Here is a 22139-nt window from a genome sequence, read left to right on the forward strand (position 1 = left end):
GGGAGGTGCTTGAGAACAAGCAACTTCAGCTTGTGAAAGTTCACACTGATGACAATCCAGCAGATCTGTTGACAAAAGGATTGGCTGCTGAGCGGTTTGCACAATGCAGACGGCTTATGGGTATTGGATAAGCAGACCAACTGGTCCTGTACATAATGATGTATATTGCTGTTTTTTCTTTTACTCTCTCTTATGGGCACACTGCCTTTAAGTGGGAGGTTGTTGGGGTAAAGGCACTGGCCACCCTTGTAACAGTATTAATCTAGTACTACTAAGTACACTAAGTACACATTGTACTTAGGTACTTAGTGACCCTAGTCTTATACATATATATATACTTGTGTGTACTTGGGGAGGTACCACTCAATCTTTTATCCCCACCTACTGGTGTGTGACTACTGTGAGTGTGTCTCTCTACTCCCTACTCTATCCCTCCCTCACACTCTCCGTCATCAACCTCTAGTTGTCTCGTCATCTGCACATCCCCATCCACTAACTTGCTTATGTAAGAGGTACATCCTTCCTTGACCACTTGACTCACGTATTGCTGCTCACTTCTCCATAGGGGATGCAAGATATGTGCCACTGCATGGATTGGTCTATGGAACCAATCCCATCGTCGGTTCCATATCTCTCTAATATCCTGAATTCTGTGTATGATACAAATTGAACATCATGCTAGTATGTGTCACAGTTGTCATTATGATGAAATAAAAATACCTGAAAACAATTCAACACTCAAGCCATATATATGGTAAGAACCTCTTGACAGATAAGAATATTCCAGCATCGAGAGCCTACCAATCTTATCCATGAACTTGTAAAGCAGTCCAAAGGTGTTAGAATTATTATTATATTCTAGGCAGTGGCCAAGGTATTGTAATAAGTAGGTTAGGGGCACTTTCCCCTCATTGAGGTTTTTTCCGCTAACCATGGTCCAATCCCTAACTACGGTTAGTGGATAGCATAAGGGTTTTGTCACTTAGACAAAACCCCTCACTTTCACTTATACTTTAGTTCTTCTATTTAATTATTCAGTACTCACTCTTGCTCTCTACTCTCCCTTATTCTCACATTTGGTATCAGAGCAAGTTCTTCCTGTCCATCCGTACAAGATCTGCTACTGTCCGTACATCTGTACAGATTACGTACCTACACATCAAATCCGTACACTGCAATTTCTTGCAAAAATTTGGGACTTCTGCGTGGATGCAATTTGGCAGTTGAAAGATCATTTGGGAGATTTGCAAGCAGTTTTGGACTCAGTGTGAGTCAAATTGCAGACTTTTGCCACTTTTTGCAAATATTCTTTGCAGATTTTTGGGCATTTATAGAGCATTGTGGTGCATTTCAAGCCTTTGATAGGCTGTAACAGTAATTGTCACAGTGGGTAGAATTTTTTGGCAGACTCTGGTTGTGCATTTTACATCCCACGAAGGGATTTTACTTGTCTAGTTTACTGCCTTTTTTTAATTTATGGCAAAAATGGCTCAGAATAACTCCAATGAGGTGTTTGGAGTCCTCACATAAGAGGATGAGTTGGATGGCACCAACTACTCCTTGTGGAGTTTTATGGTTCGCAACATCTTGGTTGACACACATCTTCGGGATTATGTCAATGGAGATGAGGCAAGGCCAGAATCTCTGGCTACACCTGTCACTCCTACAACTGGAGGCAGAGATAGAGGTCAAAATGCAGCACAGGTAATTGGAGCAGCTGCTACTTCAATGGCTGGATTACCACCACTCTGAATTCTCTTTCTGAGTCTTATCTTGGTTTCCACACCTTGCTGAATTTGACATTTATGAGAAAAGATCCGATCTTGCACTTTCACTGAGCACTCCCACTGCTGCGATGCAGAGTGTGGAGTTATGGCATGCTAGATATGGGCACATGAGCTATGGCAGCTTGATGATACTTCACCAATTATACTTGGGTCTATGGTCTTAAGGCAAATCAAAAGTGTTTATGCATTTCAAATACTTTGTGGCTATGGTTGAAAATGAGACAGACTCAAGGTGCAAATACTTTGCACAGATAGAGGGGGGGAGTATATGTCTCATGAGTTTGAGGCATTTTTGAAGAAGAAAGGCATCACGCATCAGCTTACAGTGAGGCTTACACCTTAGCAAAATGGCAAACCTGAGCGCAAAAATCACACTTTTATGGAGATACATAGATGCATGCTTACTAGTAAGAAGTTGCCTCACATATTTTTGCTCAAAGGTCTATGTGTGCCAATTATGTTTTGAATCGGACTCCCATAAAGGGTTTGAAGACAATCACTCTCGATGAGGCATGGCATGCGAGAAAGTCTTCAGTGCGTCACTTCAGAGTTTTTGGTTGTGTTGCATATGCCCACGTGCCTGTGGAGTTTCAACATAAGTTGTCAGATAAGGCACTTAAGTGCATTTTTGTTGGGTATAGTGCACAAAGCAAAGGCTATCGTCTCTACAATCCTACTTCTCGCAAGATTTTTGTGAGTAGAGATGTTAATTTTTCAGAGAATTCAGCACATACACATGCTAAATTTACTATTCCAGCTTCTTCAGATGATGTTTTTTAGGGGATGCTTCCTATAGCATTTGGTTCCCCAGTAGAGGCTCATGCTGAAAATCAGAATTTACAGCAACCTCCTCCTGATCCACATGCCCCGATTCAGCCACATGCTGATTTTGTACCTACACAGGGTGTGGATGAAGTTGTTAGGCAAGAGATTCAAGAGATACACGCAGTCAAAACAGTTCAGAATTGGTTGCTACAAACTCTCAGGGAGAGTAGACTTGAGGCACCTTTACCTCGCAGGACTCGAAGTGCAGTAAGGCACATAGGGGGGGCTCTTTCAGTTGAGACAGCTTATGCAGGTACTCTTCTTGATGAAGAAGAACCTGACTCTTTTGAAGAAGCTAAGGATAATGTGCATTGGATGCATGCCATGCACAATGAATTGCAGTCCATTGAGAAAAATCAGACTTGGGATGTTGTGGATTTGCCATCAAGGAAGCATGCCATTGGTACCAAATGGGTTTTCAAAGTGAAAAGGAAGCCAGATGGGTCCATTGACAGGTACAAGGCAAGGCTGGTTGCCAAAGGCTATGCACTGAAAAAGGGCATAGATTATGAGGAGACTTTTGCTCCTACATCCCAAATGACCAGCATAAGGTCAGTTATTGCCATGGCTGCGAATTTTGTTTGGAATGTCCATCAGTTGGACATAAAAACAGCTTTCCTTAATGGGGACTTGCAGGAAGAGGTTTATGTCAAACAACCTCTTGGATTTGAACTTTCTGGCAATGCACTTCAAGTTTGCAAGCTGAAGAAAGCTTTATATGGGCTGAAACAAGCCATATATTTGTGCAATACAAGGCCCGATATTCAATATGCAGTATCTCAGGTGAGCATGTATATGCACATCCCAAAGACTACACATTAGCAGGCTGTAAAACGCATCTTCTGTTATTTGCAAGGCACAAAGTCTTATGGCTTGATGTTTCCCAAGGGGGGTGACTTGCAGATGCATGCTTACAGTGATTCAGATTGGGCTGGAGACTATGATACAAGGCAGTCCACTAGTGGTAATCGTTTCTTTTTTGGCAAAGCTTGCATTTCTTGGCTGAGCAAGAAGCAATCTACAGTGGCTACTTCCTCATTTGAAGCTGAGTACAGGGCAGCTTTCACAACGACAGTTGAATGTGTTTGGCTGCGCCGTCTATTTGCTGATCTTCGTCTCTTATTGGAGGGTTCTTCTCCAATTCTGACTGATAGTCAGAGTGCTATAGCAGTGGCAAAGAATCTTGTGTTGCATGCTCACACGAAGCACATTGAGATTCATTATCATTATGTCAGAGAGAAGTTGCATGCAGGGGAGATCAATATGATCTATGTGTCAACACATAACAATGTTGCAAGCATCTTCACCAAAGCACTTCCACGTGAGAAATTTGAGGCATTTCACAGTGCCTTAAACTTATCTCCATTTGGTGATTGATCACTACCTTGTACACCACATTAGCACTGCAGGGGGGTGTTAGAATTATTATTATATTCTAGGCAGTGGCCAATGTATTGTAATAAGTAGGTTAGAGGCACTTTTCCCTCATTGAGGTTTTTCCTCCTAACCGTAGTCCAATCGCTAACTACGGTTATTAGATAGGATAAGGGTTTTGTCACTTGGACAAAACCCCTCACTCTCACTTAAGCAAAGAGCCACAAAACTTAGCAAAGTAAAGGAATCCATGGAGGGGGGTAAATTGGCTGTTTACAGAGAAGGAAAAGCAATGTTTTGGGAGTTCGAATATAAGCCTAAAGACTCTCAGTCTTAAGTTGATGTAATGAAAGAGACATTATTCTCCCATGGAGATGCTTGATGCACTCTCAATTTGGGAATCTCATGTAAAAGCAATTTATTGGTTCCATAAATCTTTTTGGGCTACCGTGGATGTTGACAAAGCTCTCTTTTGAGCCATGGGGAATCTTCTCTTGTCAGAGACTTCAACCGAAGACAAGCATGCGTCAGGTATCACTTCTGGATTTTCATTGAGAAGGCTAGAGTATGGAGACAGAGGGTTAGTGCGGCTTTGTGAATTTCCACGAAGCTTTTGACATAGTGCCCAGAGATTGCCTCATCAGACATTTATAGGATCTAGGGTATGGTGAAGAGACCATTTAGGCAATGGTGGCACTATTGGAGAGGGTCTTAGGCAGCATAGTTGCTCTGAAACACGTTTTAGAGACATATGAAACGTACAAAACGTTTGGAAAACGTTTCACTTTCTGGAACACGTTTTTTTCAGCCTCAAAATTCATGGACCCAAAAAAATACGTTGTCTTGTCAAAGATTGCGCCGCCTGCAAATTACCTTCCTGCCATCTCGAATTCACTCCCTATTCAGCCATGGAATTCACGCCCTTTTTCGACCCTGATTCTGAGATGCAAACCGTGGAATTCGAGAATTCTTAGACTACGCCGCAATTGACATCGTCAATAGTGGTCACGTCGCTTGTGCTTGTCGGGCGTTGGGTAATCACTCTTCAAGTCGTTTGCTTGGGACATTTCTTGGACTCTCCTGCAGCCCTGTTGTGTTTTCCATGTTTGCCCTCAAACCTTGCATACGTTTTCCCTTGTGCAGCAGCTGATTTGATTGACTGAAGCTTTCATTTTGAAGCAGGCTGCAGCAGCCAGGCGTCATCCTCTTCATCAGGTTTGCCCTCTTCTGTTGGGTCTTGCTGCCTTGGCCTGCAATTTTGGTTTTCCCCTCATCCATCATACTGTGCAGCTTGTATACAAGCTGTTTCTTGCTTCTTGCAGATTGCAGCTCGCAAGATGTCTCGTTCACAAGCCTTGTTACCTTCGAACCCAAGCAGGCACACTCGGTTCAAGCAGGTGGATCTGCAATTTTTGTGGTGATCCACAAAATGGAAGTATTACGGGTTGAAGGCACATTTGACCCACCTAAGTGGCCATGGTGTTGGGCCTTGTGTTTCTGTCCCAAGGCATATTGTTTTACAGCTAAAGGATTGGAAGGCTCGTGAATTAGGCATTCCAGTTGAAGGGTTGAAGAACCACTGCATCTATATGTGCCTTGCATTGATGAGCACTTGCAGCCAAGGTCTACCATTGCAGACAATCAAGAGGGTGTTGGTGTTGCAGGTACATTTGGCTCTACACCACGAGCAAAGAGATCTGCCTTATCTCTTTTAAAGAAAGGAAAAGGCTGCTATGAAGCAAGCAACAAGAGAGGTGACAAAGCTATTTATACAATGTGCATTGTCCTTTCATATAGTGCGGACTCCTCAATGGAAGAAGGCTATTCGGGCAATCTCCTGCATAGGCTCTGAATGGGATGGCCATTCTTATAAGGCCTTACGCACTATAGAACTTCGAAAAGAAAAAACAGCTATGGAGGGGGAGATGCAGCCTATTAAGGCAACATGGGAGAAATATCGATGCACTTTGCTCTGTGATAGCTAGAGTGATGTAAGGAAGAGGAATGTGTATAACAATCTAGTGTCTTCATGCAAAGGCACAATGTTTCTTCGTGTGATAGATGCTACTGTTGCAGGTACTATGGTTACAAGTGAGTTTATCTTTCACCATATACGACAGGCCATATTAAATACTGGGGAACATAATATTGTGCAGGTGATTATTGACAATGCATGGAACGAATGCTAAAAGATGAGTTTCCGAAAATTGTATGGGCACCTTGTGTCTCACACTCCATGCATTTGCTAATTGAAGATGCGAGGAAGGTACCTTGGGTGAGCGACATTCTTCGTAAGGCTTCTAATATGGTGAACTTTGTCACTAAGTGGCCCAATGTGCTGAGCATGTTTACAACCAATAGTGATCTTGAACTCTTGAAGCCATCGAAAACTCGCTTTGCACACATGTTCATTGTGGTGGAAAGATTGGTCAGAGTGCGGTCAAGCTTGTTGCGCACTGTGGTGTCTGATGAGTGGTTTGCATGGGAAGATAAAGACCAGCCTAAGTCTCTCTCTTTTGCTCGCATGGTTACCCACCCATCTTGGTGGGAGGAGGCTGATGCACTTGTGAAGACAATTCAGCCAATTTATAGTGTTCTCTGACTCACGGATATGGAGGGAAGTACCATTTGTGAGAACAAGGGAGAGTAGAGAGCAAGAGTGTGAGCAAGAGTGAGTACTGAATATCTGGATAGAAGAACTGAAGTACAAATTGATTCGGAGTGATCTCTCTTATAGGTGGAAACAAATAGATCGTAATGGTTGTGATCGATTATGTCACCAAATCGGTCAAATCAAAAGCCTTATGAGACAATGGGGGAAGGATATAGGGTGATCAGAAGAAAAATGAGGATATAAGAGGGGTCATCAGAGTAGATGAGAGAGAAAAACTAGGAGGGGATGAGAGGAAAAACGGAAGGGATGAGAAGGACAGAAGAGGGGTGAAATTATTATAAGGAAGAAGTTACCAAAGAAAATGTAATATGTAAGAGATGTGTGTTTGTATGTGTGGCAATAGGAGTATCGAATATTGTGTGTTAAGGTTGAAATCGCAGGGCATGTCTATGTGCCACCCTTCCATATAAGAGGACGCAAGGGTGTTTTGTGTGTGTACTCAATTGTAATGATGATATAATATGTAAAGTTAGTTGAGGTGGCTCTTCATGTGCCACCCTCCATCTAGATGGTCACTTTGCAAGCATTAAGTGAGCTATTGCTCAAGGTCAATGAAAGATATAGTATAAGGTGTGAGAGGTAGAGCTGGCAAAAAATGTTCAACAAACCCTTCCATGTGGGCTGAACCCATGTAAAGTGGTTGTGTATAGTTCAAGAGTATTTCAATAAGGAGAACAATAGGATGACGTGGCAAGCATCTTTGTGCCAACCCTTCACTTCTCCTCCAACATGCTTGTGTATATTATAAAAATAATAGCCTGGGGTATCTTAGCCTTAGGATATGGAGGTTTGATGTTAGTGGGAAAATGAGTCATAGAAAATGTCGCACACAATTGAGAGTACATGCCCTTCTAGCTCACATGGAAGATGCCTCCACACACACCATGCATGTGGGGGAGGAGATGCTTCTATTGGAGAGCCCTCTTGTCTTAGTTATAAAAGAGGGGCTATTCAATGATGCGACACCCTGCCTCTTGTATGTCACCATGCTCATGAATTAAGCAATATTTGACAGAATGGAATTTCATTATGCTGTAAAAAAGAAGTGTGTAGCTCTCTGAGCTCTACAACTCCATCTGATCAAAGTCACAAAATAGATTGTTCATGGTGACCCTCAAATTCAAATCACCATACACTAACTAGCATCATGCAGCTGAAGATTCATATAGCTTTTGTTCACAACATCTGTTCAAGATATAAAACGAAAAATTGCTTGCTTTTTTCCAATATACAATTACATTAGGTCAAATTCAGCAAAGCCTGCCAAAGATAATGGTTTATATATTATTCCTGAAGGTTGATCACATCATCCAAAGTCTAAAATCAGTGAACGTTTACACTTAAAGAGATGTATTTCAGAGCTTCCGGTGCAATTACAACACCACATTGTTCAACTCGTTACCCAAGGAGACAATGGCAAGCGGTTTATATCATGGAAGCTACAAGAGCATGAGATATTGCAGGTTCAGTGGGTCCACTTTACATTTGATTACCCTAGTTGTACAGTCGTCGAGCTTCTTGCATCTTCTGAAGCTGTAAAAGAAGTTAGATTCTTTAATGGTAGGAAAATGCCAAATGATGGGAGCTTGATCTTAAGGATTTCTTGTCTCATTCCAGTAGACAAACTTGTATTTTCAGACTTTTATACTGTCCAATTGAATAGCACTTTCCTTGAAAGGCAGATGGATGGGAAGTAATGCTCTAGTCACAACACCTATTGTACCTAAACAACTGTTCACATGTTACTATGTCAAACTCAAGCTGCTGTTATACCTAATCAGATGTTCATGCCATTGTTATGGGATTTCAAACCAAACACGAACCGTCGTCCAAAAAACATCTTCATGTCTCACAACCAATTGAGAGAGAAGGGAGGGTGTAGGAGAGTGGTGACATGGGCAAAGCAAAATCGAGAGGCGAGAGAGGAGGAGAGAGGGGGACAATATGAGCATCAAGGAACAAAGGATAATGGAAATGAAAGAACAAGAAGGGCAGAGAGATGATATAGGCACCAAGGGAGAGGGAGCATGGGAATGAAGGAGGAAGTGACGGAAAATGGTATGAACACCAAGGAAGCAGAAGCAATGGAAATATGGATTAATTCATGAGCATGGTCGATATACAAGAGTGAGGCTATCACATCAATGAATAGCCCCTCCTTTTATAACCAAGATAGCTCTCACACTAAGTGCATCCCCCCCCCATCCATGCCAACAATGTGCATGGAGGCATCTTGCATGTGAGCTAGGAGGACACACTCTCAATTATGTGCGACAATTTCCATGCCTCATTTTTCCACATAAATCAAACCCTCATATCCTAAGGCTGAGATACGCCATGGCTCCTTCCTATTTTTTTAATATACACAAGCATCTAGGAGGACGAGTGGAGGCGGCCTAGCACAAAGAGGTTTGCCACCTATCCTACTTACCCCATACTATTGCCATAGACTATGCACTCAAAGCACCCATGAGTCCTCTTACATGGAAGAGTGGCACATGGACATGCCATTGACCTTGGGCCATATCTCACTTAATGTGGAACCCCCTAGGTGGAGGTGTGGCACACGGAGATGCCTTACCACATAAACCACCTTTACATATTAGATTGTTATTGCCATGGACTATAGACACAAAATATCCATGGCTCCTCTTAGATGCAAGAGTTAGCATATGTATATGCCATGCCACCTTGTTGGAATTCAGAGATCAAGGAAGTACACCGAGCTCATAAACTTGTATACAAATTATACACATAAAATATAAAGCTCTATTACTGTAAATCGAATACATTGAGCAAATCAACGCTTCTACCGTAGGACTCACTGACCTCCACGCATCCCAATTGGGCCTGTTGTGGAGGTTTTCAAAAGCACAGACTGCCCACAAAGGCTCCTCAACAAAAGATGACTAGAGAAAGTTGGCACATAGCCGAACTGCTGCATAAAATGATAGAGATTCCAACACAAGGTTGGATTATGGCCTCAAGAAAGCTGTGACACACACGGCTACGAGCTTACACACACTTGGAAAATCCCACGCAATATATTGAGAGAACTGCCGGATGAAAACTGCCTCACCGCCTGGCATATCGTCATGGAGGCTGCCAGCTCCAAGCACCAATCTCATGAAGTTGCCAGCACCACCAACCAGTAGAGATCTGCCTCAGAGCATCACCATGGCTCTCAAGGAGACCCAAGAGACAAGTCTGCCCTGCTAAGAAACCGAGAATGCAAGGAAGGTGGCCGAGAAGGATAACCGCCACAACTCCACGTCGTGAAGGCCATGCACTAGAGCCATGTGTTCCTACGAGGTTTATCCTAACCAACTAAGTAATTCAAACACCCCTCATAAACCAAGTAGGGGAGAACTGAACAACCGGAAACCCAAAAAAAAAACACACTCAATACTATAGCTCACACTAGAGCTCAAAAGGCATAACCTCCATCAACGTCAATTACTAGTGTCCGTTCATCCTGGACCAAACCTGCAAATTGTGTATCCTCTGGTTCATTACCTTCGATCATGCATGCCTTGGAGCTGCTGCTTGCACCATTTCTATCATCGAATGCCTTCTTGTAGCATGCCTTCTCCTCGTGACCATCATGATCACAGTAGCTACACACTGGCATGGCTCGTTTCCCATTATCCTTGACTTTACGTTTGCCTTTATTTACAGCAAAAGCTTGATCCACAGTTCCCACATAGCTCATCTCCACTCTTCTTTCCTCACTTAGAAGCATTTCAACATCCCCCGAAATGTTAAAGCATCTGAATTTACTCTAAGAATGGTAACCCGTTCATTATACTTTGGAGGGAGACTTGTCAACACGATGGTTTTGCATCATTGTCATCCGCACATACTCCCAAAGCTTGAAGCTGCTTCAATATAACTTGCATCCGGTTTAGATGTGTTGCCAGATGATCTCCATCTCCTATCTCGAGAGTCGAGACTGAATAGTTCTTGCTTGAGCATAATCTTAGAATTTTTTACCCTCAATCTTCCTCCAACATAGTCCAATTATGTGCTGCTGTCTTAGAGATGTCGACATGATGAAAATACTCCAGGCCTAGAGCTCTTCCCAGCAAACCTAAGGCTTTTTCAATCTTCATATCCCAAGCCCGCATCTTCTCTAAGCCTTGATTGTTAGCTGGGTTCTTTTCTGTTCCCGACATCAAGACCCACAAGCCTTTCTCCATGATAAAAAAACGCACAAAAAGTTGCCACGAGGGGAAATTCCTTCCGTCAAATTTCACCAGCTATAAGACTACTTCTGGGCAAATAGCTCAATCACTAGCTCTAAGACTACTTATGTACCATACACCAACTCAAAACAAGTGTCCAGTTAATGTATTCTAGGTTGTTGTATGCCCACAATGCTCCAGTGACCTTTAGATCCCATTGGCTTTGACGTCCGGATACCATTTTACCAATTGACTTACATAGGATGCCACTATTCCGTTCCACTTTGGCCATTTTGAGATATCGGATAGTAGATACTAGAGTGCAATGATTAATACCTATACGACCTATGAGCAGCTCTACGACTTCATTCAAGAATGGACTCGCACAGTCCGACACAATCTCCATGGGAGTCCCCAACCTTGTGCATATGGGATCAAAGATGAAATCAGAGACCACATTTCCATTTTCCACACAGAGAGGAATGGCCTCAGCCTACTTGGTAAACATTAAGTTGCCACTAAAATGTACTTTTTACGGGCAATCACAAACAAAGGGCCCACAAATTTGATCCCCCACTTTTGAAAGGAATGAATGGATATCATGGAGCGATGCTGCCCGGGCTGCAAATCTTTATGCCAAAGAACAGACAAAACTCACAAGTTTTACCATACAAAGCAACATCCTTAAACAAGCTTGGTTGATAAAAGCAAGCATACAATATCTTCTCGGCAGTGTAATCAGCAACATAGTGTCCTCCCCAAAAGCCATCGTGATACTGCTCCAAAACTTTAGGCACCTCATCTGAATCAATAGCTCTCCTCAATACTCCATTGATATCTTGGCAATGCAACGCCCCGTCAAAGAGCGTATAGTGTATGCCATCTTTCTTCCACTGATAGGTGGTGCTCTTTGATGCAAGGACCAAGCACCCAAAAACCTGTAGATGCCTCCATACCATGGATCACTAACATCAATGGCTGCTACATGGTTTACATAAGGACACTCTTCCAAATCAATCAGGGCATTCTTTAAGTTGGAACGGCCCTTTTATAGTCTTCAAAGAAAAATAGTTTTCTTGAACAATCCTGAACCACTTTAGCCAACTAGCCTAGGATTTGGCAACTACAAAACTTGCTTTGTAAGACCGTTACTTCAAACGATCGCAAAGACTTTCCTACCACATAATACTCAAACTTTTCTATACAAAAAAACCAAAGATAATGCATGTTGGTCTGTCTCAGAGTAGCACTACTTGGTCTCAACGATTTATCATCAAGCAAACCAGATAGGATACATGAACTAATCCTCACCTTGTTGGAGAAGTACCCAAAGTGTGCTCTCCAATCCCAGGAATAATATAGAAGATCTTGGATCAATCAAGATTACATAGAATGGGCTCGAAGGCAAGGGTAACCTTGTTTTGTACAAACCTTTTGTCAAATTTCTCGTTCCAGCAAAAAACATCATCTTTCAACAACATAGTCATCCACCGCGGTAAGCGGCTTAATGATCAATAAAACGCCACCAGTATCTTGCCAATTTCACAAATGAATGCACCTGACGCCTTGTAGTTTCGGAACAAGCTTAAGAATCACTTCTATCTTCTCTGGATCTGGCCGAATGTCATCCTCATAGATAATATTGCCAAGTAATCTCTCTTAGGTTGCTCCAAACATGCACCTTGGATATTACTTTGTCATCTAATCTCCCTTCTATCTTATCTGGATCTAGCCGAATGTCATCCGCTGAGATAACATGGAAGAAATCTCCCTTAGGTTGCTCCCTGCGAAAAAACGCACCCCGAGCCTCATTGTGAATTTGATATAGACTAGCCAAAGTGTCCCATGGAGCCTTGGTTGCTTTCCTTTCTTTTTCTTTTTCTTTTTGCAAAGAAAGGAACCTTCTATTAATGCTTGAAACACTTCCTACAAAATAGCAGCCCCGAAGGTGCTAAGTATGGAAAAAACTGGAAAAGGCTGAAAGAAGAAAAAACCAGCCAGTTCCAAAGAAACCCAACTCACTACCTAGGGGATCTCTGGTACTCGGGCTAACAGCCAAGTGGGTGGACTATACAACCAGCAAATCCCTCGCAGAGTGAATATGTAAAAAACTCTTGCAAGCCAGGCCTTGCAGAAATGAGCGCGCCTCGCGACAGTCGCCCTAGAGCCTCGGGTCCCACGCTCCCAGGTGGAGCGGAGGGTGTAGATGATATCCTACCAGATGGCGACCAAGGTAGCCGAGGGTGGAACAACATTCTCACCCATCACCAGACTGCAGCAACCAACCCAACTGGCTACAACCTCCCACACACTGTCGTCCGGAGGAGCATGAGGAGCGAGGCTATCAAAAGGACCGCCTGATGTAGTCTATCCTCTGAATGATCTGACCCTGTATCCGGTAAGCTACATACGCCCATCCTAATCCCTAATCTCTAGGTTCCAAACAAGGGGCTGACGCTCAAACTCCTCTCTACATCGGGGCTGAGCACGAATGAGGCCCCCAGCTAATCTCTGCCAGACCATATGGAGGCTCCTCATCAAAGGGGAACCCTTCCCCGTAAGGGGGGCCTCTCAAAAGATCCATCTGTGTGAATGCTGCCACTGCCCCCTCGTGCGTGGGGTGTTCCTAGGAAGCCCTCACTGTAAGAGGAGCTTTAAAGGCTCTGCATCTCGGGTGAGGCCGCACACAACGAACTTGCCAAAGAGGGCTCTGTTCTGCATCTCCGGATCAATAAGCCTCCCAATACCTGCCACATGATCACCATCTACCAAGCGACCAAGGCTCTACTATTCCTTGTGCCGTCTGATCCTGCCCAAAGGAAGTTCTGAACCAGCCGTCGCATCTGCCCAATGCACCCTTTGTGAAAACACCAACAGGAGGAGATATACCAGGCCGTGGCAAGAAGGACTTGGTTTGCCACTAAGGCACAGCCCGCTGGTGGCTGAGCTCCCATAGAGAAGTTTGCGCCAAACACTCTCGAGGACCGGGTCGATCTGCTGTAATATCAATACATGCCTGGCATCCGAGGTATTTCATTGTCTATTCCGGCGGTATCCAGCAGAAGTCAAAGTCGCTCCCCCACTCTAGAATCTCATGTGTCTCCTCAGAGCATGTGAAGAAACCTATGGATTTTGTCAAGTTGATCCACGCACCCGAGGCCTCACAGTAGAAAACCAAGGCTCCCGTGACTCTCTCCAAACTCATTGTGGTGCCCTCTACGTACAAGGCCGTGTCATCTAAAAACTCATAGTCTAGCAACTCCTCCTCCTGTCTGATTGGGAGCCTCAACCCTGTGAGGCCCGCCACCTCTGATCTCAAGTAGTAGCCCAAAGCCTCCAACACCAACAAGAAGAGGAAGGGAGCGAGGGAGCAGCCCTGACGGACCGAGCGAGAGAGAGGAAAGGCATCGCCCGTGTGTCTAGCGATAAACATTTGACTAGAGCTCCCCGCATAAAGCGCAGAAACTCCTCTAATCCATTTGTCTGAGAAACCGAATCTGCCCATGGTACCCTCCAGGAAAAACCACTCCACCCTATCAAAAGCCTTCTCAAAATCCAAGAGAAGAACCACCAAAGGCTGTGACTCCTCCCTGGACCAATCCACTGTCTCCCAGAACATGAAGATGTTGTCCAGGATGCTGCGCTCGTGAACAAACCCGGTCTGAGTGTCATGGATGATGTCAATAAGATGGGGCCGAAACCACAAACTCAAGACCTTGGCGAGGATCTTGTATGCAGTATCAAGCAAAGTGCTCGGTCTCCACTACCGGGGATGTCTGACCTATCTCCCCCTTTCCGGATCAAACAAATCCACCCCTGTTAAGGGACTGAGGAAGGGAGCCCGTGTCAAAGATCTCCTGCCAGGCTAGGCGGAAAGGGGTGGAGATGATCTCCCAGAAGTTTTAGAAGAAGGTTGGAGTCAAGCCATCCTCGCCACGAGACTTCTTGGTCGGGAGAGCCTTGAGGGCTTCCCAAAGCTCCTCACCCGCCGTGAAAGGTTCTCCAGAGTCCTGCACAAATCCTGCGAGACTACCGTCATAACGTGGTCCCAAACTAACTCACGGACCATAAGACATGCTAGAGTCAACCTCTCCGTCTAAAAGAGCTGGCGGTAAAATTCTGCAGTCAGGTCTAAAATGTCATGCGGATCAGTGTGCATGATGCCCTGTATATCATGGCCCAATGGTCTAAAAGAACTACTTCGTCATCCTCTCCCCCTGCTATACCCACCGGGACCGGGAGAAGTGATAGGAGAACTTAACCCGCCGAATCTCAATGTCCTGAAGCTGCGCTCTCAAACCTACCACTAAGCCATTGGGATCCTGGGTCCTTCTCCCTGAGCCTCTCTATGGAGGCAAGGTCTCTCTGTAGTGCCCGCTCGCGCTCCTAAAGAACCTTCCTCCGTCTAAGGGCATGAGCCTGCAACTCCTCACTGCTCCTTTGGATCACGTCGGCCACCCACGAAGCCCAACCCTCACAAGGTGCCGTCTCTAACTGCTGCCAAATCTCTGCCATGACCTGCGGAATCTCCCCATGCTACACGAGGTCCTCTGGAATGCAGAACCCCTTTTGGGGAAGACCTCAGCGGGGCTGCTCTAAGTGGAGTATTGCTAGAGAGTGGTCTGACATCGTGGTGCTTGCAAGAATCCCGGTATAGCAGTCTCTGTGCAATGCCCACTCCCCAATGTAGAAGTGCTCAAGGAGGATGGGGCTCTGCTCCACAAGTGTCAGAGGTATCGAGGGAGCTCAACTAGATCAGGAAGACGCCTCTTCCATAGATGGTGACCTCCTGAATGTGGTCACCCTCTAGTGCCAAGCTCGCCTGGATCCACTCTCGCACCTGTCTCCTTGTGGGTGTCAGGCCCACAATTCTACCCACGATCGCCTTGTCGTGGAGGGACTAACCTGCTTGCTGTACATGTTGCTTGTTGACTGGGGAAAGAAGGACCTCAACGGCTGTGGAATTCAAGGGCTGCCATAGAGCCCCTATGGCCAGACCAAGTGTCACCACCAAGATTTTCTTTCTCCAAACAAGCACAAACGCTCCCATTGCAGGGAGGGAAAAGATAAAAAGGCGGGGTGAGGCGGAGAGATGTCAGAGGAGCAGGAGAAGGCGGGAAGAAAAAGGCGGAGAAGGCGGGGAGGAGGCGACAAGGAAGGCGAAGAGGAGGCAGGGGGGCAGCGGAAGGAGGAGCGGGGGTGCAACAAGAGGCGGAGGACAAGATTGCAAGGGGAAGAAATGGGGGGGGGGAGTAGGCCGAGGGGAGGAGGAGATGGCCGGAGGGAGGTCGAGGAGAAGGCGGAGGGCGGAAGAGATGGCGGGGGGGCGGAAGAGATGGCAGGGGGGCAGAAGAGATGGCGGGGGGAGGCGGAGGAGGCTGTGGGAGGGAAGAGATGGCGGGGCAGCGAGGGCAGCAGCTCACGCGGGAGCTCGCCTCCTCAGCTCCCACTTTCTATTTTCGTCATATTTGCCTTGGTTGCTTTCCAAGACTATATGTGAGGTATAACAACATAACAACCCATTGTTATTCATAACAATCAATGTAGGGGCCTGTCCATCTCCCTGATCCCAATGTGTCTGTTCACGTGTGGGAGGCACTACGACAGACTTGGTAGATGAACTAGAAGTTGCAGTAGCGGCAAAAGCACCACTTCTAGTAAGTTGTGGTAGCAATAGGTGCCCATGTTAGAGATACAAGCCACTCTCTGACCCTGATACAACACCCCATAGATTCCCGAATACCAATTCAAGCTTTTCTTCAAGGGTAAGCATTCCAAATGACTCTTGGTTTCTCATTGCAAATGAAAATCCCCAAAAAGAAATTCCCTTGAAAATGTCAAAGCCTCTAGGCTATCACTGCAATCAGCACGCTGCCCAGAAGTTGACACAAAATCTGCAAATGTCAACCCAAAAACAGCACAAGCTCTGCAAATGTGAGTGCCCAATGAAGTGCTCAAACTTTGAGAAAAATGCAAAATCTGTCCCTACAATATATGACTGCAATAATGTGCAAATGTCAACGCATCAAAAGCATAAAACTGCCCTGCAAATGCTTATCCAGCCCTCAAATCTAATGCTGAAAAGTGACCTGAAACTGAACCCCAACACACCCTGCAAAAGCCCCACTTTTGCTAAAAGGAAAGTATGCCAGAAGAGGGCAAATAGCAATTTCTGCTCAATGTCAATGCAACAGCGTGCAATGTCTGCAATAAACTGTCACTGGCCTCAAAAAGCCACCAAACCTGCCAAATGAGACTTAGCAAATGTCTACAAATCTCACTCACACTGAGTGGAAAGATACCAGAAAGGCTGCCAAATGTCTTGTCCTTTGTGAAAATGCATCTCAATGTCAAAAGCCCCAATTTTCATTACAATGTCCGAGAAATTCCAACCCAATGTGAGCCAAAACCAACTCAGCTGCTGCTGTTAGAATTGATTGGAACAGATTGGAATCTGCTAGTAGAAGATCCATAGAACTGTACAGATAGTACAGCACTACGTACGAACCCAGAGCTGACAAGCGATGTATGGACTACATTGTGGAGCTGACAAACAGATATGATGTCGATTGTACCGATCCGTAGAGCTGTACGCATGGCCGTACTACTGTACGGACGGATCTGGTGAAGAATTTTGCCCAGTCGAATCTGAGCTAGAGGCTGTCGGAGATAGGAAGTGGCTATTGCACGAACAGAAACAAGTCCTTCACTTGCTCCAAAAACAGATGCAAATGTGGCGCCAATGCTCGCGGGGTTGTGTATAGCTGAACTTAGGCTCCAAGCTGGTCGCGGCTGGTTGTGTTACCTATCCCGACTATTACCAGCAACATAACAGCTCCAATGCTCCTTCAATGGCAGCGCAAATCTCCAAACAAGGATGGCGCAATGCAGGCTGAAGGTGGCAGGAGCTGAAATTGAATGTGCAGATCTTAAATGGCAGCGCAAGTGAGTTGTCAAAGGATGTGCTAATTCACTATTTTTCAAAAATGCCAAAACTCCTGACTAATGCTTGAAGCATACAAATAGAAGCCACTCCCACCCTTACTTCATCGTGTATCGGGTCGGCTCCCATCTTCACCTGTCGTGTTCGATTCCTTGAGATGAGTGTGGGCTGAGCAATGACCATGGGGGAAGGCAGGTAGGAGCAAGAGAATCTGCTATGATACCACTATTGGGTGCGGGGAGCAATGAAGTGGAGATGGAATGCAAGAGAGCAAACAACAACTGAAGAAACTGAAAGTACTTGCAAATGGATAATGAAGTACGAGAGTTGACCAAACTGAATTCTTTGACTAGGACTAGGACTAAATGTCTAACTAGCCTACAAGGCAATACCAAGGCCAAGTGCTAACACAGAATCCAATGGGCTGACTAGAAAAGATCAACTCAGCCACTCAGCCTTGAATGACAAAAGGAGTTGTCAACAAAATGTGTCAAAATTCATTGCAAGAAATCTACAAACTATTGCGTCTACCGGAAGGATTTTCAACCATTGTCACATGCCTAAGAGAGAAAATCCATGGCTTAGGGTAAGTTTCAGCTTCAAATTTTAACTTCGTCTTTCAAATTGTAAAACTTAAACGTAAATATTATAGTACCGTGTCGAAGTGGCATGTAGTATAGTCTTGCATGCATACAAGTTCTCAACTGCCTCCGAGATGGAGCATGGCAGCATAGAATATAATACATATACATGTTATCATGAGACGATAGAACTTCTACCACTTCCTCAAACACATCTCTTTCCAAATCTGTGCAAAGCTATTTGATACCTGGTACAAACTAAACAAAATAAAGATTATTTCTCTGTAATAGCATTGGGAGATAGGACATCTAGTGGAACTAACAAGTCGGAATAAAATTCCGTACACACATCTATAATAGAAGCAAGATTTGTAACCAATACTCCTTGAGTATATTGCATCCTGACAATATTCTCACGTGCATGATTTTGCTATAAATGAGCAAACAAAGCATATGATTGATAATTAGGATCTCATAGTGCATCCACGAAAGCCAAAAGCTTATATCTCACATATTGATTCTTGTGCAATGCTACAACTTGATGGGACAACCAATCAATAGCTATCTGTATCTCGAGGCTGCAAGCATCCTCTTGAACCACTTGGTTGAAATCAAACAACAACGATTCACGGGCCTACAACTTTTCCCTTAAATATGATGCATTGTGAATCCCATACTGGTGAGCAAGATTTTGAATATTCCATGCTGACACCCCAATAGAGTGCACATAGCCTCAAAAGTATTGGAACACCTGCAACATAAACTCATGAATATGGAATGCTTGAAGAAAGTTTGGTTAACCTTAAGAGAAGCCTTCCCTAGTAATGGCCAATACCACAAAATAGATAGGCATCTCTAGTAGTTCAATTTTGCATGCTACAATCAATTATTACTAACAACTCACAATTTTAAAAAATATGTATAGGTCATATTCTATATTTTATAGATATTGTATTGATCTACTAATGCATGGCTCGATTCCGCCAAATTTCAAAAAAGGAACAACCATTAGCAATGTTTGCTCAAAATGTATTGTAAATGTTGTTTGTGACATTGTTTGAAGCCGATGATAAACTTGCTAGCTATTGTGTGCTTTCAAATATCCATCCTTTTCAATCACAAAGACAGTGAAAACTTCAACAAGTCGGTAACATAACTATGATAGCTAATCCGTTCGTCAATCGCTTGGATCCTATAGCACAAAGAGAAAGCACATGTCAACAACATGGAGATAGCCTGTGCCGAAGCAAAACAGCTCACTTGTAGATGAGCCTAGGTGAGGTGAAGGATAAGCTTAAAATCCAACATGTCACTAGAGAGTCCTTTCAAGTCATTGGTTGTCTAACCATTCCACCTTAAAACTAAAGTAAGCCATATTTAGTGAAATTTTAGTGGTGTTTCCAACCCACATTCTGTAATACTTTCAGCCTTTTCATGGACTCACAATATCCAATCCTAGCTAGACCCCCAAAAATTAGAAGCAAGGAAGACTTCAAAAGATAGTGACTTCAAACAACCTTTAAAGTTCAGTTTTAAGCTAAGTCAGAGGCCTACCTCCAGCACCGCCTGATCTTGCCGTTGTGAGTTCTATATCTTTTGGGTCAATAACCACCTCAACTTCATCAACCTATTATCAAAAATACCAAAGTATGCATTATATCCCAAGGTTTCTTGAATTATCAAGGTAGCAAAGAGGAGAGAAAAGAAAGGTTGGTTGAGTAACATCTTCAAATGTTCAAAATCTATGGGACAAAGTATAGTAAAATGCATGAAATTCACTTAATAAAACAAACTAAGCACATGTTCTGGAGTGTAATATAGGCAAAGGGAGGGGCAGGTGTGTGGGGGGAGAGAGAGAGAGAGAGAGACACCAAGGAAGGACAAAGTGTCCCATACGACCAAAGTCTAAATCATATCATGGAAAGACACCCCTTGTGGGGGTAATTAGAGGTGTCTAGTACACCTATATAGATCCAGCGTGAATTGGAACTGAAATAAATGATAGAGACCAAAATACCTCCACTATGTGTATGTGGTTGTCAAGTACATGACTCCTTCCCAATCTTTGGGTGAGCTTGACTTAGATCCCGTCTGGGGTCTTGGTGACCCTAGAACATGTCTTGGATCTATTGGCTCTGTATCTAGGGAAACTTGAGGTTGTCCTAATGCTATGATGTAGTTAAGCTATTGTCCATGGTCATTGCTAAGCAGGTATAGTGCCATGCTAAGACTTGACACTTTGCACTCTAGATGCTAAGATGATTCTCCGATGGAGAGGAGACTGAGTCTCTCATAGTAGGCACTAAGGAGCCTACCTTGGCTGACCTAGTGGGAGGGAAACCGACCTCCAGGAAGGTCTATTAACCCAGTGGTAGGCCAACCTGCCACATCATCCAAGTGTACTACCTTGGCAACGGCTGATCATTAATCTTGCCTGACTTGCCCTGTGGCTGATTTGGTGGTTGGCCCCTAATCAGCCACGTCGCCCTTCTATAAACTTGACACGTGGCTGACATGCCATGTCATTTGTCGACTAACATGAGACTGATTGCCACAACATCTGCTGCCGCAATGCACCCATACACTACCACGTCATCAACCGTACTGACACATCAGCAATCTGGCCTTCCACTGGCTGCTGTGACAGCCCTTTTTTCTGTCCACCATCTCACCTATCCACCCAACTGAGAGATGGCCGATCCATGATGCTTATGCTATTGCACCTATGCTACTGCTCATGGCTTCTCATATCGAGGCCCTAGAGGTGAGCATCTAAACTAAATCGACGTCATCAACCGTAGTTCTACATCAGCAATCCGGCCCTCCTATGGCTGCTTTGATAGCCCTGTTTGCTGTCCACCATCTCACATATCCATCTAGCTCAGAGATGGTCACCCATGATGCTTTTTGCATCCATCCACCACCTATGCCTATGCTACTACCCACGGCTTCTCCTAATATTGGGAAGCATCTAAACTACGTGGATGTCCAAAGGGTGGAGCATTGATTCTCGTACCTTTAACAACTCCCCCCCCCCCCTTCAATGTCCATACTCTCAACTTTTGCTTACGTCCAATCCCAAAAGACTTCAAGAGGTGCTGGTGTCCCTAGGCTGATTGAATTTGTGAAAATATCTGAGGCATTCTCCTTTGTGAGACAATAAAGGAGATTAATAATGTTGGAGACGATCTATTCGCAACCAAAGTTGTGCCAAACCTATATACAGCTTTGGTTGTCGTATCCCCCTATACAGGATGGTCGTATCCCCCTATGCAGGACCCATATCATCCAAGATCAGTCTCAACCACACTGCATCACATGTTGCGATCCAAGTAGCTCCATTTTTTGCTTCTATTGAAGAGACTACAACCATGGGCTGCTTCTTGCTTGGCCATGTTAGGCTCAAGCCAAGATAACTTGAACTCGAGCGGGTTAGTCAACATTAACTTCTCATTAGCCGACTTTTGCATTGTATTTGGATTGCACTTTATGTGTATGGTCAAGAAGCTTAATATTACGGTCATCAATGAGGGTGATTACATGACTAGGTGAGTCTACAGGCCATAGGTGTCACCCAGTTCTAAATAATCCAAGTCAAATTTCCAGTTGACCATTTATATGATCATAATTAGAGTTCTCCATTTCTTTAATTATGTTCAAAGAGTTATTTTCTAATTGGTCAAAGTATTGACTTCAGTCAAAGTTACCTAACCTTGATTAAGTAAGCCTTGGCTCACGCCAGAGAGTTAACTGTGGTTAACCAAAGTATTT

At 44.3% G+C, this 22139-nt stretch overlaps 1 protein-coding gene across 4 annotated transcripts in view; it reads right to left on the bottom strand.

Annotated features, from left to right (window-relative positions):
* Positions 1–22139, bottom strand: part of APG3 (Peptide chain release factor 1) — a 142612-nt gene that overhangs the window by 96822 nt on the left and 23651 nt on the right. For all 4 annotated transcript variants that reach the window (XR_015541985.1, XR_015541984.1, XM_087383523.1 and 1 more), the window contains exon 10: positions 19923–19995. Coding sequence is in view for 2 of the 4 variants with exons in the window: in XM_087383523.1 (XP_087239649.1) it covers positions 19923–19995 (73 nt within the window). In the remaining 2 variants the exon portion in view is untranslated. The remainder of the gene's footprint in view (positions 1–19922; positions 19996–22139) is intronic.

Source organism: Dipteris shenzhenensis, chromosome 13, assembly GCF_047967505.1.
Source record: "Dipteris shenzhenensis isolate YYH24624 ecotype China chromosome 13, Dip_SZ_1.0, whole genome shotgun sequence".
Classification (NCBI taxonomy): domain Eukaryota; kingdom Viridiplantae; phylum Streptophyta; class Polypodiopsida; order Gleicheniales; family Dipteridaceae; genus Dipteris; species Dipteris shenzhenensis.